This window comes from Tamandua tetradactyla, chromosome 5 (assembly GCF_023851605.1).
Source record: "Tamandua tetradactyla isolate mTamTet1 chromosome 5, mTamTet1.pri, whole genome shotgun sequence".
Classification (NCBI taxonomy): domain Eukaryota; kingdom Metazoa; phylum Chordata; class Mammalia; order Pilosa; family Myrmecophagidae; genus Tamandua; species Tamandua tetradactyla.
In genome coordinates, this window is record NC_135331.1 from 79427331 (window position 1) to 79449939 (window position 22609).

A 22609-nucleotide genomic window follows, 5' to 3' on the forward strand; every position below is an offset into this window, starting at 1 on the left:
GATATTCACTTTTCAGGAAATTAATAACCGTTCTTCTAAGGTTCTCAAATATACTAAATATATTTCTCACAGGAAGTTGACTTGGCAGTTGTTAAATGGGATAGATTTTCAGATCTCTTTGTACCTAGTTTGAGATGTAGAGGAATTGGGGGAATGAGGGAACCTTTATTAGTGAAACAGCTCTCTTTTTTTTTTTTCCTTTTACATATACAGTATATACTCTGTCCCAGACACTGTTGAAGCACTTTGCATGTGAACTCATTTACTTCCTGCCAATTTCAGTGACAATCTTAATATTTTTTAATGATAAATTTTCTTTGCACTCCTATTAATCATAGACTTAATGCTAGGAAGCCAAAGAATTGTATTACTTTTAACTCCTGATAATATAAGCTGATTACCATTTTTAAATTCTGCCTGTATTTAATTACTTACTCTTGGTTCACTGTATACTATTTTGCTTTTGCTAAATCAGAACATGTTATGAAGTGTATCAGTGCTTTGTGAGCCCATCTCTCCCAACCCCCAAATGTTAACAGCATTCACATGATACATCTTTTTTCTTTTATACTTAACTTCCATGCAAAGTGGGTACTAAGAGGCTTTTTTGTAAAGACCTGGAACTGGACTGGAGTCTGGGTATATATATTTGTGTTCCTGAGAGAATTCTCATTGATGATATAGGAAGACATGAGGAAACAGTGACAGTGTGACTGCCATGAGATAAGGAGTGCGAAGTATTCAGTACTTCGTGGTCTCTCCATTATTGAGTGACACTGCTGATCGCTATACTATATTCACCTGGACTTAACCTGGAGATTTTTTTCCCAGTACTAAATCCTTTTTTAATGAATATTATTCTGTGAAGATGGGTAAAGGAACTTGAGTTTTTCAAAGTTTATTGCTGTTAAGCTTTTTTTCCTTTGAGTGTCTAGAGATCAGTCATTTTAACCAGGGAATGACCTAGGTTTGGAAATATTCTAGATTTCTATTTAGAAGTGTGTGTGGGTTAATTTTGAGAGTAGTGCTTTTCAAAGTACTTTAGTTGGTCAGGCATATATATTGATAGTGTAGAGTGAGAAGCTCAGTTTAAAAGAAAAGCTGTTTTTAGTGGGGTGCAAGCATTTTGTGACTTAGAATATTTAGGAATTCTGATTGTTGGTACTTTATTTTTGAACCAGGTAGCTTTGAAAAAGTCCCTGCCTTTTTTTTAGTTAATTTTCTTGCAGAAAATACATAGTTCCATTTATCTCTCTAACACAGTGTTCTGCATTAGTGTGGAGCCTTTGTTATAAATAATGAAGCTGTTATTATAATTATGCTATTAACCACAGTCCATTAGGGCTCACTGTCTTACATAGTTCTATGTTTTTATTTTTATTTTTATTTTTTTTTTGCAATGGCAGGCACCAGGAATAGAATCCAGGTCTCCGGCGTGGCAGGCGAGAACTCTTCCTGCTGAGCCACTGTGGCCTGCCCTCTATATTTAAAAAAATATATTCTAGCAACGTATATAACCTAAAATTTTCTCTTTTGACCACATTAAAATATGTAATTCAATGGTGTTAATTACATTCACAGTGTTTGTACTACCATCAGTAACATCTATTATTAAAACTTAACTTTTCTGTTACCCCATATTTTGTACTCCTTCCCTACCCCCACTCGATCTGATAATATATTAGTTTCAGACTCTGAATTGGCCTATTCTAGTTATTTCATGTCAGTGAGATCATACAATATTTATCCTTTTATGTGTGACTTCTATTACCCCACATGATATCTTTAAGTTTCATCCATGTTGTTGCATGTAATCAGAACTTCATTCCTTTTTAAGGCTGAATAATATTATTCTATTGTGTGTGTGTGTGTGTATACCATATTTTCTTTATCTGTTCATCTCTTGATGGACACGGATTTTGGCAACTGTGAATTATGCCAATGTGAACATTGGTGTGCAAATACCTGTTTGAGTCCCTGCTTTCATTTTTTTTGGAGTATATACTTAGAAGTAAGATTGTTGGGTCATATGGTAATTCCATACTTAACTTTCTGAGGAACAATCACACTATCTTCCATTGTGGCTACACCATTTTACATTCCCACCAACAATGAAGGAGTGTTCTTATTTCTCTAGATCCTTTCCAACACTTCTGTTTTTTTTTTTTAAACTAGGTACCAGTCCTGGTGGGTATGAAATGGAATCTCATTGTGGTTTTGATTTGTATTTCCCTAATGGCAAATGATACTGAACATCTTTTCATGTGCTTATTTGCCGTTTGTATATCGTCTTTGGAAAAATGTCTCTTGCCCATTTTTAAATTGGACTGCCTTTTTGTTGTTGAGTTGTAAGATTTCTATATATATTTTGGATATTAAACCCTTATTGGATTTGTGGTTTCCAAGTATCCTATCCCATTCTGTAGCTTATTTTTTGTTTTCATGATGAAATCCTTCATGCAACAGCTTTTAATTTTGATGATGTCCCATTTATCTGTTTTTTGTTGTTGTTGCTTGTGGTTTTGGTGTCAAGTCTAAAAAACTGTTGTGTTACACAGGTCCTGAAGATGCTTCCCTGTGTTTTCTTCTAGGACTTCTATAATTTTGTGTCCTTTCTGTTTGAAAAATTCAAAGTATTAAAGTTTAATGTAAAAAAAAGATGCAGAATTATGTGAAGTAAAAAGTGATGCTTTCCTTCCATGTTAGTGTAAGTATGTTTTCCTGCCTACCCCAGCTTAAATCTCATTTACTAGAATTGAGTGGCTCTTCAGACATTTTACTTTACATTTAGGCATAATGTGTTTTTTTAAAGTTGCAGAAATTGAGAATATACTTTTGATTTTTATATTTAATTAGGAAATCATAGACATTTTCATGTCTACATATACAGATTTACCTCGTTTTCTGTAACTACCCAATGGTATTCCTTAGTCTGAATGTATCGTAATTAAAAGCCATTAAAATTATTGGCAGAATTTTTTGTCTTTACCAAAAAAAAAAAAAAGCCTGAGATAACATCTTTATGTAAATCTTACAGTAATACAGGTCCCAAGAGATTTAAATTGCTTAACAAAGAGCATGCATATTTGACATTTGCTCTCCAGATATGCCTTTAAAACAAAATTACCGCTTTATAATTTTACTGATTCTTGAAAGAGTCACTTTCCCTATAGTTTGACTAGGTTATTATTATTCTGTAAAGTTTTACAAATCTGATAGATGAAAGCCCATGTCCCCTAAATTTTCATTTCCTTGATAGCTAGTGATACTGACCATCTTTTAATATAGTTGATTGGCTTTTAGTCTGTTTTTGTGAATTGTCTGTTTTCGTTTTTTGTCCATGTAGTTTTTGATATAGGAAATCTGCCTTTTATGATCAGTGTTTAGGGGTAGTATATTGCTTTTTCTCCCAGGCAATTTTTAACTAGAAACTGTTGGTAGCTTTTACCATTGTTATATTTGTATTTATTGACGTCTGCTAGTTTTTTTCTTTGTATCTAAGATTTTATTTTTATTTTTACCAGTGTGGCTTTTTTCCTTAAGTATTTAGGTTTTTGATCTGTGTGATGCTTTTTATCCCTTTAATCCAGAGTAATTTATTTCAATAGTATTTTTTTTTTGGTGTATTAGTTTTTATTTAAGTCATCTGCCATTCTTCTTTCTACAGGGTTATAACAGCTGACCTTGTATTAGTCCTAGCATGCTTTTTAAACAGATAATCTCAGTTTGTCTCTTGAGGGCTTCTTCTGAACTCTGAGTACTTTAACAGGTCCAAGTCTTATAGCTTGTAGTTTGGGAAGCTAACAACTAGTTTTAGTTTTTGTCCTTCTGAATATTCTCCAGTACATAATGCTGTATTTACAGGTTATGGTCAGTTTTGTGCTAGACTCTTTAGTTCTTGTTTATCTGCAGCTCAAGGAATCCTTCCTCTTTGGAAGGGAAAGGTTACTGATTTGTAGTCGATAATAAATTTGGAAGAAAAATAACTTGAGACTTTTCCATTAAGGTCTTTAGTCATTTATTTAAATTACTTGGATTTTCATTCTTCTTGGCAGGAATGGTTGAACATTGACAATTTCATATAGTTCACCCTAAAATTGTAGAGAAATCATGAGTGTATCCCAGTTGTTTAAGCTTATTTTCTCTATTGTTTCTGTTTCTCCATAGATTTTTTTTAACATTTTTTTATTGTTAAATATAACATGCACAAAGAAAAGAAAGAAAAAGCAATGATTTTCAAAGTACACTTTGAAGCAAGTTGCTACAGAGCAGATTTTGGAGTTTGTTATGGGTTACCATTCCAGTATTTCAGATTTTTCCTTCTGGCTACTCCAGAACCCTGGAGGCTAGAAGGTGTTTTGTGTATGTGTGTCTTAAAAATGACATGGATACAAAAAAGCATAAATTTCAAAGCCCATCCAAACAATTAGTTGTAGAACAGATTTCAGAGTTTGGTATGTATTCTAGTTTGCTAGCTGCCAGAATGCCAGAAATGGAATGGCTTTTGAAAAGGGGAATTTAATAAGTTGCTAGTTTACAATTCTAACGCCGAGAAAATGTCCCAGTTAAACCAAGTCTATAGAAATGTCCAATCAGAGATATTCAGGGAAAGATACCTTGGTTCAAGAAGGCTGATGAAGTTCAGGGTTTCTCTCTCAAGTGAGCAGGCACATGGTGAACACAGTCATGGTTTCTCTCTCAGCTGGAAGGGCACATGGCGAACATGGCATCATCTGCTAGCTTTCTCTCCTGGCTTCTGGTTTCATGAAGCTCCTCAGGAGGTGTTTTCCTTCTTCATCTCCAAAGCGTTGGCTGGTGGACACTCTGCTTTGTGGTGCTGCAGCAATCTCTGCTCTCTCTGAATCTTCTGGCTTGCTTTCTTGTCGTTCTCTTTTATAGGATTCCAGTAAACTAATTAAGACCTACCTAATCCAGTTTAACAACCACTCTTGATTAAAATCACATCTCCAGGGAGATATTCTAATTATAGTTTCAAACGTGCAACACTGAATAGGGATTAGAAGAAACTGCTGCCTTTACAAAATGGGATTAAGATTAAAACATGGCTTTTCTAGGGTACATACATCATTTCAAACCAACACAGGATGGGTTACAATTCCACAATTCTAGGTTTTTTACTTCTAGCTGCTCTGAGATACTGGAGACTAAAACAAATATCAGTATAATGACTCGTTTGTTAGACCCTCCCTTCTCTGTATAACTCCACTATCACCTGTATTCTTTCTCCCACTCTTTAAGGATATTTGGGTTATGCCCATTCTAACTTTTCATGTTGGAAGGGGCTGTTGATAATATGAGTCAGGGGATGAAACTAGTTGATGTTCTGGAGAGGCTAACCCCTCTGCATTTCGGGACTTATTTGGTCCGGGGACTCATCTGGGGATTGTAGGTTTCTGTAAAGTTACCCTAGCACATGGAACCTTTGTAGAATCTTATATAACATCCTAGGTGATCTTTAGGATTGGCAGGAATGGTTTTGGTTGGAGTTTAGGAATTTATGATAGGTAGCAATGTCTAGCTGAAGCTTACATGAGAGTGACCTCCAGAATAGCCTCTTGATTCTCTTTGAACTTTCTGAGCCACTGATACCTTATTTGTTAAACTTTTTTTCTCCTTTTTGGTCAGGATGACTTTGTTGATCCTGTGTTGCCAGGGCCAGGCCCATCACTGGGAATCGTCTCCTATACCACCAGGGAGACTTTCACCCCTGGATGTCATGTTCCATGTAGCAGGGAGGGTAATGATTTCACTTTCAGAGTTAGGCTTGGCTTGTGGGGTGGCGGGGAGGGGCATCTGAGCAACAAAAGATGTCCTCCAGAAGTAACTCTTAGGCATACCTGTAGGTAGGCTAAGCTTCTATACTTCGTACATAAGCTTCACAAGAGCAGATGTCAAGATCAAGGGCTTGGATTAGGACATTGGATGTCCCTAATGTTTGGCACAGTAGTAGGGGTTTCCCTGGTGGTAAAGTTTAATAGTTCCATAATTTTTCTCCCATCCCTCAAGGGACATTGCCAATACTTTTTAATTATCTGCTTAATATATTCTAGGATGTATCCCTGCACTACATTAAGCTATACAGGATTAAAGATTCTCATTCTTCTTCTGGGCTCCCTGTGTTTGGTTGTTTAAATGATCTATCCAGACAGGTTAAGTTAGATTCTGTGGTACAGAAAATTTAGGTTCTGGACAAAATGAACCTTTCTTCCTTTGGTCTCAGAAGAGTAGATGAGTTTCTAAAATATAGACAATATCTTCCTTCCTTTGTATTCTGAATTACCTTAATCCTGACCCAATTGGCTTTGTTCTTATCTCCGAATACCAGGTTAGACATACATAAAACAGCCTCTCACACTCTAGAAATAACAAAAACTGCTCCAACTAAATGTGACTGCCTTACGAGCTTATGATCTAGGCCCCTGTTTCCTTATAAATATTTTCTAAATGAGATCATACAATATTTTCTCTTTTGTTTCTGGCTTATTTTGCCTCAACCAAATGTCCCACAAGTGCATTGACAGTGTTGCATGCGTCACAATTTCGTTCCTTTCGTAGTAGCACAATATTCAATCATAAGTATATACAATCATTTGCCAATCTATTTCTCAGTGCAGCCACCTCCATTCATTGGGCATCATGTGTAATGTCTGAAGTCAACAGTCAACACTCTCAATTTTAGATAATTTCATTGTTCCCAAGAGAAAGATAACCAATAATAAACACACCCTCACCAAATAGTAAATCTAAACCTCCCCTTAACTCTTGTCCCTCCCTCCATTATGTACCCCTGGTGTTGCTGTGGTACTGTTGATATATTCCTGTTAAACACAGCCCCTATAGCATGCAATAGCAGTTTTCTTCTTACCCTGAACTTTATATTCTTTGTACAAGATTTGTGTCTTACAGTATTTCATACAAGAACTTATATATATTTGTAGTGTTAATTAGATGGACTCATGATTAACATGTGGAAAGGGACACCCCTTTCCATCTTGTTCACCTTCAGTATGGTAATATTACTTACAGGACTCTGGATTTTATCACAAGATAACAATCTACATTTTGTAAAGGATGTTATATGACCCACGGCACTAAAGTGAAGTCAAATATTTAGTATTTTGATTCAGACTCAGAATTTAGTTGAAATTATGAGAGTGGTTTTGCATTTCCAGGGGTAAATAAAGCTTCACAGAGAGTAAGTATAAAATAGAATCTAGCATTGTAATGTCTAGTGAGAAATAAAGTCTCCAAGCAGGCCAGAATGGTTTATTCTCTTTTTTTTTTAGGTGCATTACATAGGAAGCCAGATTCTTAGAAGTTTGTTTTGGTGCAAATAGAATTAGAACAGAGGGATTAGGTAAAGACCCTTCTTTTCAGAAAATGAAGCTTTTGAGGCATCTACCTACTATAGATCACCAAGACCATCTCCTGCTTAATTAAGCAGAATAAACCATTCTGGCCGGCATGGAGACTTCATGTTCCCTTTCCCCCCTCTGCCCCCACATTTTCTCTGTATTAAAAGTACATCAAACAAGCATCTGTAGGGTAAGAATTAACTTTAATCCCTCAGAGAAACTCTTCTTATCCATTATGATGTTAATCAAACTGCTTAATATTTACAGAGAGAAAAGATATATGATTTAATTTTTTGGTGATATGAAATTTTATGAGCTACTTATGTCCTCAGCTAGATGAACAAAATGCATATAGTTTTTGTTCAGCTAAACAATTTTAATGCATTTAAATTCTTTAGCAAGGGATCTAAATGGTATATCCTTGAGGGAATTTTAAAACAGTTTATCACTTTCTGAAAGACAATTCTTAGTTTTGATGAACAGTGTTAACAGAAACTAAAAAGACCCATGTTTGCTAAATCGCTATGAATTTAGAGTAAAGGGGGATGAGTTCCTTAGAGAAGTCAGATAGCCTAAACAGGGTTTTGGGGTTTTTTTTTATTGTTGTTGTTTGTTTTTGCAGTCGAGAACTCTGCCTGCTGAGCCGCCGTTGCCCTTGGTATTATTTTAAGCAGTAAAATTTAAGTGTACATATCATTTTCATTAAACTGTGTTCAGTACACCAATTTCAGTGTAGTAACATTTTTATGATTCTAGAGTTTCCAGGGATTTCGCATTTATCACAAGTCCTGGTTTACAGTGTTGCTACCTGTATTAACTAGGATTCTCTAGAGAAACAGAATCAGCAGGAAAAAGCTGTAGATACAAAATTAACAAAAGTGACTCATATAACCTTGGGAGCATAGAGTCCACAATCAATAGGGCAGGCTGTGAAGCTGATACTCCAGTGAAGTGTCTGGACAAACTCCACAGGAGAGGCTCTCCGACTGAAGCCGGAAGAAAAATTGTCTCTTCTGACTCCTTAAAAGCCTTCCCCTGATTAGATTGTCACTCATTGCAGAAGACACTTCCCTTGGCTGATTACAAATGCAATCAGCTGTGGGTGCAGCTGACATGCTCATGATTTAATTCTATGAAATGTCCTTACAGCAACAGACCAGCGCTTGCCCGACCAGACAAACGGGCACCACCACCTAGCCAAGTTGACACATGAACCTGTCCATGACACAAACTACCTTTTGGGGTGAATGAATAAAGGCATTTTTTTTCTTCTCAGGTGTATTCAAGAGCAAATGACCAAGAACCGTGTGGTTGGTGGTTGGCTAAAGTTCGAATGATGAAAGGAGAGGTAAGTGATGTTAGCACAGGCCCTGACTAGTTTGTTAGAAATTTTCTCAACTTTTGGTTTCTGTAAATATTACTCCAGTTCTTAATTTTGTTTCTAAAAGCCTACTTCAGACATAATTGATCACTTATTTACAAAAAGTAACTGGACCATTAATGTCTGTTTGTGTTGTGTATTTGTGAACACTAAAGCTGTTCGTTTTCCAGAGGTGCACTTCTAGCATGTCAGGACCACCAAGGCTCCTATGTCCTGGAAGACCCTAGTTTAGTCAGAGCAGATGGATGTAACTAAGCCATGCTTAGTTTTTATGTCACAAGGGGGAGGGTCTACTGGTTAAGCTGAGCAAGGTAATTAGAACTACTTTTAAAGTTAATTATTTTTGTTCAGGTGGAATTTTTTAAGTATTTTGATGTCTTTTAGTTTTATGTCATTGAATATGCTGCTTGTGATGCTACTTACAATGAAATAGTCACATTTGAACGACTTCGACCTGTCAATCAAAATAAAACCGTCAAAAAAAATACCTTCTTTAAATGCACTGTGGATGTTCCTGAGGATTTGAGAGAGGCGTGAGTAGTTTTGTTTACTATTAAATTGCTTTACAGAGAGGATTTTTCAGGTCCATAAAATTTTTTTCCCCAAACACCCAATCAATATCTTCTGATAGAAAATCTTTTTAATAAACAAGGTTTTAATGGGAGTATCAAATGAAATAATGAGTTTGTATTATAACTGGGTCCTGTAAATATAATCTTTTATTGAGGTCTTACACATGATTTAATTTCTCTCTAGGTGTGCTAATGAAAATGCACATAAAGATTTTAAGAAAGCAGTAGGAGCTTGTAGAATTTTTTACCATCCAGAAACCACACAGCTAATGATACTGGTAAGATAACACCATATTTTTTGCTAACTAATGGATATTGCAGAGATTTTTATTTATTTTGTCTCTGAAAAAGAGCAAAGGTAAGGTAAACTTGGTGTATAGTGATTGATTTTTTGATCTTCTGGACTGAGGAGAAAAATGAAATTCTTAACATCATAATATTCTTAACGTGTTGGATCCTGGATATACCCTCCTCTTCCAATATATTCTGAAAAGCAGCTCTGAATATGGGAATTCAGAAAGGAAAAGATGGTTACTTGTGGGATGGGAGGTAGTCGGTGAAAGAAGAGTAACAGATGAGGATTAACGAAGTCTTCATGGGGAAGATCATATTTGTATTGTCTTAAAAAGTAACTAAACTTTTGAGTGATTAACTTGTTTATTTATAGTCTGCCAGTGAAGCAACTGTGAAGAGAGTGAATATTTTAAGTGACATGCATTTGCGAAGTATCCGTACAAAATTAATGCTTATGTCCAGAAATGAAGAGGCCACTAAGCATTTAGAAGTGAGTGAATTTATCCATAACGGGTTTTTTGTGGGTTCCATTTAATTTCATAAGTATATTCTTCAAGTTTCCTGGCTCAGACTGCTTTACTGTCAGTTAAGGCAACTGAAAACCTATTTTGTGGCTAATATATGATCAGTTTTCCTTAGAAGAATTGCTTTTCTCTGTTACTTTTCTCAGATATGGCCTTTTGTTTGCTAAATGCCTGTTGACTTCTTTTATTAGGACTTAAGTGAAAGGTGCCAGAGAGTTTAGAAACTCAGTAGGAATAGCCAGTAGAACTGCATTGCTAATTCTTGAGAGGCTATGAGGTGCACATGCCTTTACTCTGTCCTTAACTTTTTTCCTATGCCGTCACCTGTCAGTCATGATACACTTCCATCAGTAACACGTTGATTCTGACAACTGTTGTGTAAGGGAGGAGGGCTTACAAGTAGGCATCATGTAGCATGTAGTTTAAAGAAAACACACACTACTGCCTACATTGCTTCCCTATCTTTTGCTGTTCTCACTGCTATGCTACTAGGGTACTACACCCTACCCCCGACCCCAGGCTAATATACATGCATGCAAACTTTTTTTTTTTTCAGTTTCAGAATTTTTTTTTTATTATTCAACATAACAATATACAAACACAAACATTCTTACCATATGATCATTCCATTCTTGATATATAATCAGTAACTCACAATATCATCATATAGTTATATATTCATCACAATCATTTCTTAGAACATTTATATCAATTTAGAAAAAACAGAAAAAAATTCATACATGCCATACCACTTACCCCTCCCTTTCATTGATCACTAGCATTTCAATCTGCTAAATTTGTTTTAACATTTGTCCCCCCTATTACTTATTTTTAATCCATTTATGGCCAATTCTATCTTGATGTAAGGAAATTGAGGTATGTTTAGCCTTAGGACAGTTTTGCCAGTGTCCTTACTTAATTTAAAAGTTCCAAGATGAGACATGTGTATGAATTTTGAAACATGAACCATCTGAATCAGGTAACTAACTGCCTGTATCAGTACTTGCAGAAAGTTGTCTTTGAATTGCTGTTCTCTGTGATCATGATTAAATAGACTGACAAACCTTTGTTTGTGATTGTTCATAATACAGCTCTTTATTTAATTTATTAGTGCACAAAACAACTCGCGGCAGCTTTCCATGAGGAATTTGTTGTGAGAGAAGATTTGATGGGCCTGGCAATAGGAACACATGGTAGTAACATACAGCAAGCTAGAAAGGTTCCTGGAGTGACAGCTATTGAGCTAGATGAAGATACTGGAACATTCAGAATCTATGGAGAGGTAAGCTGTCATCTGTCTCCCTCCTTGAAGTAATTGTTTGAAGTGTTTATTAACCATATATTATTTGATTATGTTTACTTTTTTTGAATTTCAACTTGAAGTAAAATTTATGCATTTAAAATCAGTAATCATTAGTTTCGTGGGATGATGAAAGTTGAATTTTGTACTGTGTGGAGGAATGAAAGATTTTCTGAGTGATTGGTGTGTATTATTTTCAGTAGTTCCTTAACTGATTCTGAGTTTAACTCAGATTTATGCCAATTATAAAAAATTTACTCAAATATATTGATTGCTTTCTGTGTGTCAGGCACTATCAGCAGTAAATAGCATATAATCAGATAGCTTTTTTAGCACCTGAGTTTGGATGCTTTGTCACTCGTTAAATTTTCATGTATATAGGCATGAAAAAGCTATTTTTAAAAATATATGTAATTCAGAATGTTCAGTGACACCATCTAATTAGAATAAATGGATCTTTTTTTTTTTTTGTATACTTATTCACCTCAAAACTGAATACACACATTCTTGAGGTGGTAGTTTTAAGTCTGATGTTTCATGCATAGCTCTTCTTCTGAAAAGCTTGAGTCACCTAGTAAATCTGTCTAGAGACCTTATTTTTATTTCTGTAATCTTTAGAAATGAGCATAATTAACATAATAGTTAGGCATACAGGGTTTGGAGCTATAGTCCTGTCTACCACTGAGTGGGCTTTGGAGCAAGTTTCTTAACCTCCCTGCCTGAGATGCCTCACTGTAAAACGATGAGGGCAGTAAACGCCATTACTTTTTTAGTTGGTGAGGATTAGCTAAGTTTTTAAAAATATTTATTGTATCTGAGTTATGGAACAGTATGAGTACAAAAGAAATTTGACATAGGGTTATTAAAGCATATATATTAGAAATACAGTGCTTTAAAATTAGGTTCATGTGAGAAATTATGAATTTTAATGATAAGTACTTTTTGAAAAAGCATCTTGACAAAAATAGCTTTTTATATTACTTCTGATGTTGAGAATGAATTAAAAACAGTGCAAACAGTTTAGAACAATTTGAACAATTAGTATTTAACATTCATGCAGAAATACGACATAGGAGTATGGACAAGGATATTTAAGATTGGGTTAAAATTTGGCTACTCTGTAGCTGTGTAACAAGTAATTGAATCTCTGTTAGTAATATATTCAGCACTTTAAAGGGACCTTGGAGATATCTAACATGTTTTGATTCTAATAGTACTTGCAGTTTTATTATCTTTTAGTCTTAACTTTTTAATGATTACTCTGATTTTTTTTTTTTTTTGAGGACTTCATGAACTAATTTGAAAAGCCACTCCACTGGACTGGCAGAATCTTTTAGTACAGCATAAGAATAATTGAGATTTTTCTCCTTTTTCATGTTTCTGTTTTGGGGTTGTGGTTTACTTCAGGTGGTTGGATTTCATGTTTGTTTTCCCCCCCATCTACAGAGTGCTGATGCCGTAAAAAAGGCTAGAGGTTTCTTGGAATTTGTGGAGGATTTTATTCAGGTTCCTAGGAATCTCGTAGGTAGGTAATTCTACTAAATGTTAAATAAGTTAAACACTTATTTAGTTGTTGTATTCAGTGATTTAAATTGAAAATTAATTTTGGTTGTCTGTTTACCTTATTCTACTTAGTTATATAGAATATTTGATTAGCAAGACTTTTCCTTTTTTCTTTTTTCTTTTTTTTTCAATAACATTGTATGTGACTTGTACCTAGATGCTGTCCTATATTACAAAGAAAAGATACTTTCTTTTTTTCTGTACAGGGTAACCCATTAATAATAAGACTGACTCATGATTTTTATAACAACAGTTTGTCATTCCAGTTTTTTCTAAAGCCTTTTCATCCTTTGGGCTCTTTCCTATTCTCATTCCCTAAATGTTTTTTGTCATTCATATATCCATCAAATTGTGATAGTATTTTTTGCGAAGGTGTTTGTGATAATTTTTTTCTTTTGTTTAGTGCAGAAGAAAAAGTATCAGTGGACTAACAATAGGGTAATAAACTTCTACACAGTAGGCCCTGAATAAATAATAATTGGTTGTTGCAAAGGCATAGAATAAGGTAAGAAGTCATGGACAGGAGAGAAGCATGGTGGTGATATGAGGGGAGGTTTCACTATTAAGCTTTTAACACCATCCATGAAAACTATTGTAGACATGAGCTATAAGTTAAGTGACATATTTGAGGTTGAAGCTATACTTAAATGAACATCATAACTTGCTGTGAGTTGTTTCATATTTCTGTTAATATGCCCTACATTTGTTCTATCTTTACTATCCTTTTAAATGTGATTTGAGACAAATGGATAAACCAAGTGTTAAGTACTTACTCAGTGATTATCCTAAAATAATTTATATAAAAGAAGCATCAACATAATGTAGGGAAATTTACTAGGAGGGGAATGCAGGGTTGTGCTCTTTTTTCTTTCAATAGTTTTTTGACCTTAAGGAGTTATTAGGTTCAGCAACTTGGGCGCCATTTTTGTATAATTGGGCCCATGTTTCCTTTAGGTCTACTTGTAAAAATCTGTGTAACAAAACTATAGTTATAGGTCTGTTTGTAAAGTTCTGTATAACAAACAGTAGGGGGAAAACACTTAGAAAAAGATGTTTGTTTCAGCCAGTAGAAGTAGTATACTCAGGGAAAATAGATTATAGCATAAGATTTTGAACGGTTTCTTGGAATTCAACTTTCAGTAGTTAAAAAGTTTTTAAGTTCTGCCCAAACATTGAATAGGTATGACTTAATACCAGTTATGTAAATGCCACTGTATTAGTTCTTGTATATTGTTGTTCAGTTTGACTGATCTGCTAGAGAGATGAGTTGAGATGCTAAAATTAAATATAAGCTTGAGGAATTCTGCATGATTTTAATAAACTTTAAAAATTCAAAGTATTATCAAATGAAATCATCTTTAACAAGAAAGTTACTTTTGAAATTGTCCCCTTTTTAAATTTAAATCCTACTCAATTATTGATATCTCTCAGTAACATGGTAACTGCCCTACAGAATATAATTTAACTAAGACTTAGCTTTTTTCACTTGTAAAAATTATTTGGATGTTGGTGTGTGCCAGAGAATTAAGATTCTTTCTAACTCTACAATTTTATGGAAAATAGCCTTGGCCTTAAAGAGTTTTTAGTAGTGTTAATTGTGAGTAAAAATTCCTGTTATTTCAGAAATAAAGAAATTGGATATATATATATAGTTCTGATTCTTCTCTTTTTTTATTTACCATGTGAGTACCTGTTCTGATTCTTTCTCTGCCATGTTTTGGTTGGCTTTGGTTATTTGGGATGTTTTTATGCTCTATAGGAAATACACATTAACAGCAACTGTATGTGTTAATGAAATACTCTGGAGTAGTATAAAGATTTCCTTCAACTGTCATGCATAATAATGCTGTTATCTCCCACCAAAATGTTTTATGGGTGAAGCAGTCTTTTAAAAAGTAGTATACTCGTGGGCGGGCCGCGGTGGCTCAGCGGGCAAAGTGCTTGCCTGCTATGCCGGAGGACCTCGGTTCGATTCCCGGCCCCAGCCCATGTAACAAAAACGGAGAAACAGAATACAATAAAACAAGAAAATGTTTAAAAATGTTTCCCTTTCTTCCTTCCTTCCTTCCTTCTATCCTTCCTTCCTTCTCTCTGTCTTTCCTTAAAAAAAAAAAAAAAAAAAAAAAAAAAAAAAAAAAGTAGTATACTCTTAATAGAAGTGAAAGAGGACTGAGGAATTAAAGGGAGTGAGGACCACTTGTTGGGTAAGTCCCTCAAAGGACTTCCTTTCAGCTAAGTTCCCATAGTTCTTGTACTTGACCATTCCTATCCCTACCAAATCAAAACAAACAAGCCAAATATGTAAACATTGATTTGATAGTGGATCAGAACTTTTAAGATCCTGGAAGCCTTCCTTAATCACTTCTCTGCTCTGCATTTATGCTTAATTTATACTGCAGGTCTGCTTCAGTTTGTCAGTGTGCCCTCTGTGAAAGTAATGGATTAAAGTATTGACAGTCTGATAGATGTAAATAAATAAAACTTGCAGGTAGGTCCCTGCCAAGGACCCTAGAAGGCTGATGGATCCTCACTCATTGCTGGAATAGTTCATAAGAAGGAAGAGACAAGAGATTCTGGGGGAGGGATTATGGTATAGTAATCTGATTTTTGTGCCTTAGAAGAGATATTTTCTTATTTTTAGTTGGTCAAGGATAGAAGTGCTGCTTGAGCTATACTGTGTAAACAGTGAAGGTTGCTTTTATGTGCTGCTTCTAGAGCTGCTCAGAGAAGAGATGCCACAAGAATTCCCTGTTCTATTCAAGTTTTTTTTTTTTTTAACCTGTTAAATTGCTGCTGCTTTAAAATTTAGGGTTATTAATGGGGAAGAAGATTGGAATTTAGGTCTTAGCAGAGTGAGAGAAAATGCCATATAACATAATGCCTTTGCTGTATTGACTGGTTTACTGTTCCCATTATTTGTTTATTCATTCTTTAATGTAAACTGTGCTTTCAAATATGCAGTAGGGAAAAATTCCATTTTACCTCTGAAACAAAATTTGTGATTTTGTGGAATTTTTCTGTGGCAATGAATTGCTGTTCTAGTAGAAGAATTAGTTAGGCATGTGGACTTCCACAGATACAGTGGTGGTATTAACTTTACAAGGAATACATCTATTCCACAAAGTAAAGGTTATCTGAATATTTACTTGTGTTACGAAGTGATACTACCCAGTATTGCTTTGTTTTATATGAGCATATGCTATGTTTATAACTAGATAGTTCCTCAGTGAAAGAGAGTCTCCTGCCCCCTTTTAGTTTCTCCTTTAATTATTGAACATCCAATAGCTGCTGTTTGAGAAAATCACAGGTTAAGTGTGGAGAAGGTAAATAATTTGAATTTTATGTCATTTTACAGTGTTTTCATACCTAGCAAGACAGCATATCATGTATCATGCTGGATATATAGAATTGTGAAGTGCTTTAAAAATTTGACTTCATTGTATAAAATGTAATACTTGTTTGATGTAAACATTTTATTTTATTGAAGAGACTATTCATTGTAAAGGTGTCTTCAAGTTACAGGTATTTTTTTGATAAATAAAAAAATGAAAATAAAAGCGATTGTTAATTTATTATGTGAATAATCATATAATTAATATAAGCAAATTGATATGATTAATGACACATTAACTTTTGTTAGCCTTTATGTATATTTCCAAGCCTTTGAAGTTAGATAGACTTCATGAATATTTCAGAAATATAAAAAAATTATTTAGGACCTATTAATAAATATTTAGACTTTGAAAATGTCTTACGTGTCAGCAGCATTGTCATCCCAGTTAATAATTGTTTTAGGCATACTGAAGAAAAAGAATTGTCAGATGAAGGACAAACTTCCTTAGTAGTCTTTAGTGTGAGTAATTGAAATTTAAAAAGATGAAGCTTTGCATGGTTGGTGTAGTTAGACATCAAGTTATAAATTATTTTGGTTGGTATTAAAAGAATAGCAGTATGGTTTTTAACATATTTGTTTTCTCTTATTAAAGGAAAAGTAATTGGAAAAAATGGCAAAGTGATTCAGGAAATAGTGGACAAATCTGGTGTGGTTCGGGTGAGAATTGAAGGAGACAATGAAAATAAACTACCCAGAGAAGATGTAAGTATTTAAAATACAATGTCATTTTGCCTTTGTCCCCCATGTTTCTTTCTCAGTTGACTTAATATGTTATTTTATATTTAGAATATCATTTTAGAAATAGTTTTATCTAGTAAGCTACATACGCTCTGATTCAACAGGATTTTCTTTTTTTCTCTTTTCTGTGTCTTATAGTATTGCTTCACACACTTGGAAAACAAGTCAGCTTTCAATTAATTGCCTGGGTCTTGGATTCTCAGTTGGTTTCTCAGTCCTTCAGTAAAAAAGCCAGTTCTTGATATGAAGGTTTCAATTTGAAAATTCTAACAGTACTACTTTATATTTGATACTCTCAACAAGATTGTATGTTATAGAGAAATTTTTGATAGATCACAGTCTACTGGACATTTTTGGACTTGGAAAACACTGCCCATTTCTTAATTGAAATTCCTTTGCTTTTATCTTGCTAGTAATTCTGATCTGAGATTTTTGGAGTATCTTTTATTTTGCAGTGTTTTTATTCTCCCATGTCAGTATATTGTTCACAATTCTGTGCTTCCTCCTTATACGTTACTTTTAAGAATCTCACTCACATCTGTGGCTTCAGTGATCAGGTCTGCATACCTGAATATATGGCAAGTATTTCCCCCAAAATATCCCCCAAAAAGTAGAGCACTCACAAGTTCAATTTTGCACAGTAGAGTATGGTTTGAGGAGTCAGGCTGTTGGAAATAATCTTTTAAAAAAAGAAAAGCTGTAGACATTTAGCCCAGATAAATAGCTTTATGCCAAGTCTTAGATGTTATAAACAAGCATGTTAAAGATTAGTTAGAATGTGCACGTCAATATACACTTAAAAAAATGAATGAGATAAATGTGTTATTCTTATTCAGATAAATACTTGTAGTTTGAAATGCTATTTGCAGTGATTTCATCCTACTCAGCATCAAAAAGTATAATATTTTTCGAGTAATTTACCTATTCTTAAATAACCTTTTTTTTCCTTTCTGTGTTTTTCATTATTTTAAGATTTGAGATGAGACATAAAATTGGCACCTTACCATTACAATTGGCACCTCTTCTGTTTCTACTTGTTGTGTAAAATGCTGATCCATCTCGCACACCCCCCGCTGCTTAAATACTGGTCTGATGATCATTGTGTTTTACTGGCCAGGACCATTAAATGGCTCAGGCATAAATTTCTCGGGTTAATATTAATCTCTGTTTCAGTCTTCCCTTATCATTCCCAGTTCTCTCCAGTATATGCCCGTTTGTAAGTTGAATCTTCTAGATCCTCCTTTATCAGTAAGAAATTATTGTAGTTTCCTGTATTTGTAGATTTGGTTTTCATTATTGTCCTTTCTGTGCCAGGGTTAAGGAATGCTCTCAGAGGCCAAGCAGATATTGTAAGTGCTTGAGCAGGTTTGGGATATGTAAGACAGTAGTGAAGGGGGTAGTGCCTTTGTATAATAAGAGCAGCTGTTGCTCAGTCAGTCTGGTTGCCATGTGGGAATGCATGCCTTATGTGTTGCTAGATCTTCTCATATTTTTAAAAGAGAAACTGGAAAACTATTTTCATGAAGAATTTTTCAGTTTTCAAAATAGTGTATGCTAAACAAAACATTTGAATGTGGTTTTGGTTAGTTGATGGCTGCCATTTTATAATTTAAGCTATCCAAACCCCCTGGGGAGACTCAGTTTATAATTTGTTTACTCTAAAGCCTTCCCCCCTAGCCTGAGATGATCTTTCATAGCAATTATTGTATGTATGATTGGATATTTAATAATTTTCTTTCAGTCTTGGATTGTTTTGTTTTCTGGTATAACTTATGTCTCCAAACCAGGTTATGAACTCCTTGAAATCAGGAGGTCAGATCTGAATTCTCTCATTCTCGATTTTCTACTAGCATATGAATTTTATAGAGTGGGCACCTGTTAACTATTTTAAATCAATAACTGATTACTATTTTTAAAGTTGAGTTGGAGTTTTTTATTGTAAAAGAATGTAAATGTAAAAATTTAGAATAGCACAGAAGGATACAGCATGAAAATTAAATATATGTGCCTTATCCGCATCTCCTTCCCTCTCCATCAATGCCAAAGATTTTAGACTGTCGTCACCCTAAATGCCCTTTCATGTCTTTGTTTTGCTATTACAAACAATGCTTCAGTGACCATCCCTTGTGACTCTTTGCCAAGTATAACTGTAGGGTAAATTCCTGAGAGTAAATTTGTTAGATCAAAGAATATATGGCATTTGAGTTTTTAGATCTTTTAAATTATTCTCCCATGTATCACCTCCAACAGTAGGAAATGTGTTTCCCTACATAATTTGTCAGTACTGGGTTTTATCAAACTTTAGTTATTGCTGTTTCAAAAGGTGTACATTCTTCCATATGCATAAAAGACATTTTCATTTTTCTGTCAGTGGCCTATTTGTTTTTTTGCATATTAAAAATTTTCCTTTATTATTATTAGGCTGTGAGAGCTTTTTGCATTTTAAGGAAGTTAGCCCTTTGTCTTTTAAAACATGTAGCAGTTATTATTTGTTTCTTCTTGCTTGTTTTTTCCCGTGAGTAGTTTAAATAAAGTTTTATATTGTTAAGTTTTTTAGTCTTTTGCCTTAGGATTTCTGAGTCAGTTATTTTGTTTTTTTGTTTTTTTTGCTTTTTAAAAAAGCTTAATATTTCATTGAAGTAACTTTGAAATGAAGTCTTATATTCAGAAATAATGTTTTTACTTTAAATATTTTTTCTTTATTAGGCTTTAGAATAGCCATTTAAATATTCTGTAAAATATGTTCCTTTAAGGATTCCTTTCACCTCTGTTCTTTGGGGGTAGGTATTGGCAGTAACTTCTGTCACTTCAGGCATTGTATTTCTCTTACTCCATGCAGATCCTTCTTTATCTTTCCCTTCTTTATCTATTTCACGAATCGATTTGTTTTTAACATCTACTTTAAATAATAATTTATGTGAATTCAGATAATAATACATAAGAATTCCTATAACTTTTCACATCTGTAGTAGAGTAATTCCACAGTCTGTGGTCCTCTGTTTTATGTTTGTATTACTGATGCTATACAACGAGATTATTGCAGGAGTTTTTAGTATCTTTTCTAAGATTGTGATTGCCTTAAATCGTTATCTTTATTCCATAGCATAGATACTAGCAATTGATAAATAGATGTTATTTGTAAAAAGATGCTTGAGCATGGCATTGGCTCTGTTAGTTGATAATTTTGTGACTTGAAGCAAATTTTGTTTCCTCCACCTCCTCATTTATGAAATTGGGATAACACTTATTTCTAGAAGTTACTTTAAATGAGCATTAAATAAGATATGGATGTAAAATTCAAAACACAGTCACAGAAAAATGGTACATGCTTAAAAATGTTTAAATCCCAATTTTCCCCTCTTGGTTTTTTATTTACTTTAAATGTCCTCTTCATCTTGACTTTGAATCCCTAAGGAAGAGTTAGACTTCCTCACTTCCTAAGCTTAAACTCCCTTGTTTTCATACCTATATATTTGTACAAGCTTAGTCTTTATAGGTGTAGGCTCCCCAGTGACTGTGTTCTCTGCTCTCTCCGTAACACTCACCACCCTAGTACCTTTCTATTTTTTATGTTCCCAAATCTAAAATTCACCAATTATTGTTTTTTTAAAAATGTGTTTGAAATTAAAATCAGAGAGTAGCTTCACATGTTGAAACAAAGGTCACATAGTTCATATTTAGAACCAAAAGTTCTTTAGCCAGTCTTTTGAAATTACTATCAGGAGTTCTGTAAAATGAAGAAAATGTAAAGAGCCATTGAAACTAATTTGCAGAGTAGACGGTGTCTGAGTTAATTTCGTAATTTGTTTTAATACCTGTGACTATCTGCCCATTTCAGTAAATTCCTTTGTTTTATGTTTTTAAATATTTATGTTCGATAGGTGATACTTCTTTGATGGTTAGGAAGCACTCCTTTCAGTATGCAGACACTCAAGATTTTGTTATCTAAGCACATAACATAAGGATAAGTTGATTAAAGTGGTTTATTGTGTTTCAAAGCTGATACTATTAAACTGACAAACGTCTGAAAATTCATGCCAGTTTGAAGGAGATTTTCTTTGAAGTTGATGTATTTACTTTGGAAATTAGATTGAATTAGAACTCAGAAAACCTGATGGATTTTTTTTTAATGATTTTTAATTCTTAAATTTTTAGCACACTTAAAATGCTGAGAATTGGAGCGCAAATGTGACATGTTATTGGAAATTGGAGTATTTAAAATTACTGATTTTAGCATGATTTTTTTTCTTTTAAGCTTCAAGTTTAATAGATGTCAACTGCTGCTGTATCTTTTGGAAGTTTTCTAGATTATGTATTGGAATGTCAAGTTCAGACTAGAACTTTGTTAAAATTATAAACACAATGAGGACATTATGTTTTCTTGCAGGGGATGGTTCCATTTGTATTTGTTGGCACTAAAGAAAGCATCGGAAACGTGCAAGTTCTTTTAGAGTATCATATTGCTTATCTAAAGGTTAGTATACTGTTCACATTTCATGTTCATTTCATTCTTGCGCTACACATTAAACATTTCATATTTGTAGTAAGTTTCAAATCTTTAAATATTTTTGTTAATTTCAGTTTCCGATTTACCTTATTTTTAAATATCAGAATGTAAGTGTAAAAAGCCTTGTACCATAATTAAATAATTGTCCTCATTCACTTTTTCTTTTTCCCCTCTGAGCTTTTACATTTATTTACTTGTTTAAGAACCAGTCACTTTTTCTGTCCATATAATTTGACACTGACTATCATTACTTATATATCTCCTTATTCTACACTGGAGCCATTTTGCTTTTCTGTTTCTTACTTTACATGCAGAGAGCATCCAGAACCAGAAAGAGTGAGAGAAGGCTTCCTTGGTAATCATGCTGTTGTTTGAATCAGCTGTACTATCCCCATAGACATTTGATAATTCTTAACTATTGCTACTGGAATAGTCTATTGAAATTGATATATAAAGAACAAAGGTTTTAGCAAACAGTCTCAATTGCTCTCTGCGCATAGTGCATTTTAGTTTCTCTGTCGTGTGTATCATTGCTTTAACATTTTGTAAGCAACCCTAATGTCATTCATTTTTGTTGAAAGCCATCTTTATTTAGTAAGTCTGAACTCAGCTGTTATTTTAAGCCCATGCTTTGTCTCTCTGTACTCTACTGCCTTTCATCCAAGAACTTTATCCAGATCTCTTGCTTCATATCCTTTTATGACCTCAGTTTTTGTATGACCAGGTCTACCAGTGCATTTAGATTGTAACTTAGGTATCATTACTTCCATAAGAAAGTAGCTTGTTAATGGTACATTATTTAGCAGTTTTAACTCGTTGTGGGCAAGATCTGATAATAGTATGTTATCTGCATTAGTTATTTATATTTAATAAGTAATTTTAAAGCCTTTCTGTAAGCATTCTCTTGAAGGAAAGCATCCGTATCTTTATATTATATGCCTCTTGCACTTAGCATGGTTG

The 22609-nt window shown here is 34.0% G+C and overlaps 1 protein-coding gene across 5 annotated transcripts in view; it reads left to right on the forward strand.

Moving 5' to 3' along the window:
- FXR1 (FMR1 autosomal homolog 1) overlaps positions 1-22609 on the forward strand; it is a 62603-nt gene that overhangs the window by 26735 nt on the left and 13259 nt on the right. For all 5 annotated transcript variants that reach the window (XM_077161143.1, XM_077161147.1, XM_077161144.1 and 2 more), the window contains exons 4-11: positions 8653-8724; positions 9142-9290; positions 9514-9607; positions 9997-10113; positions 11259-11429; positions 12894-12972; positions 16997-17106; positions 21530-21616. In XM_077161143.1, coding sequence (XP_077017258.1) covers positions 8653-8724; positions 9142-9290; positions 9514-9607; positions 9997-10113; positions 11259-11429; positions 12894-12972; positions 16997-17106; positions 21530-21616 — 879 coding nt within the window. The remainder of the gene's footprint in view (positions 1-8652; positions 8725-9141; positions 9291-9513; positions 9608-9996; positions 10114-11258; positions 11430-12893; positions 12973-16996; positions 17107-21529; positions 21617-22609) is intronic.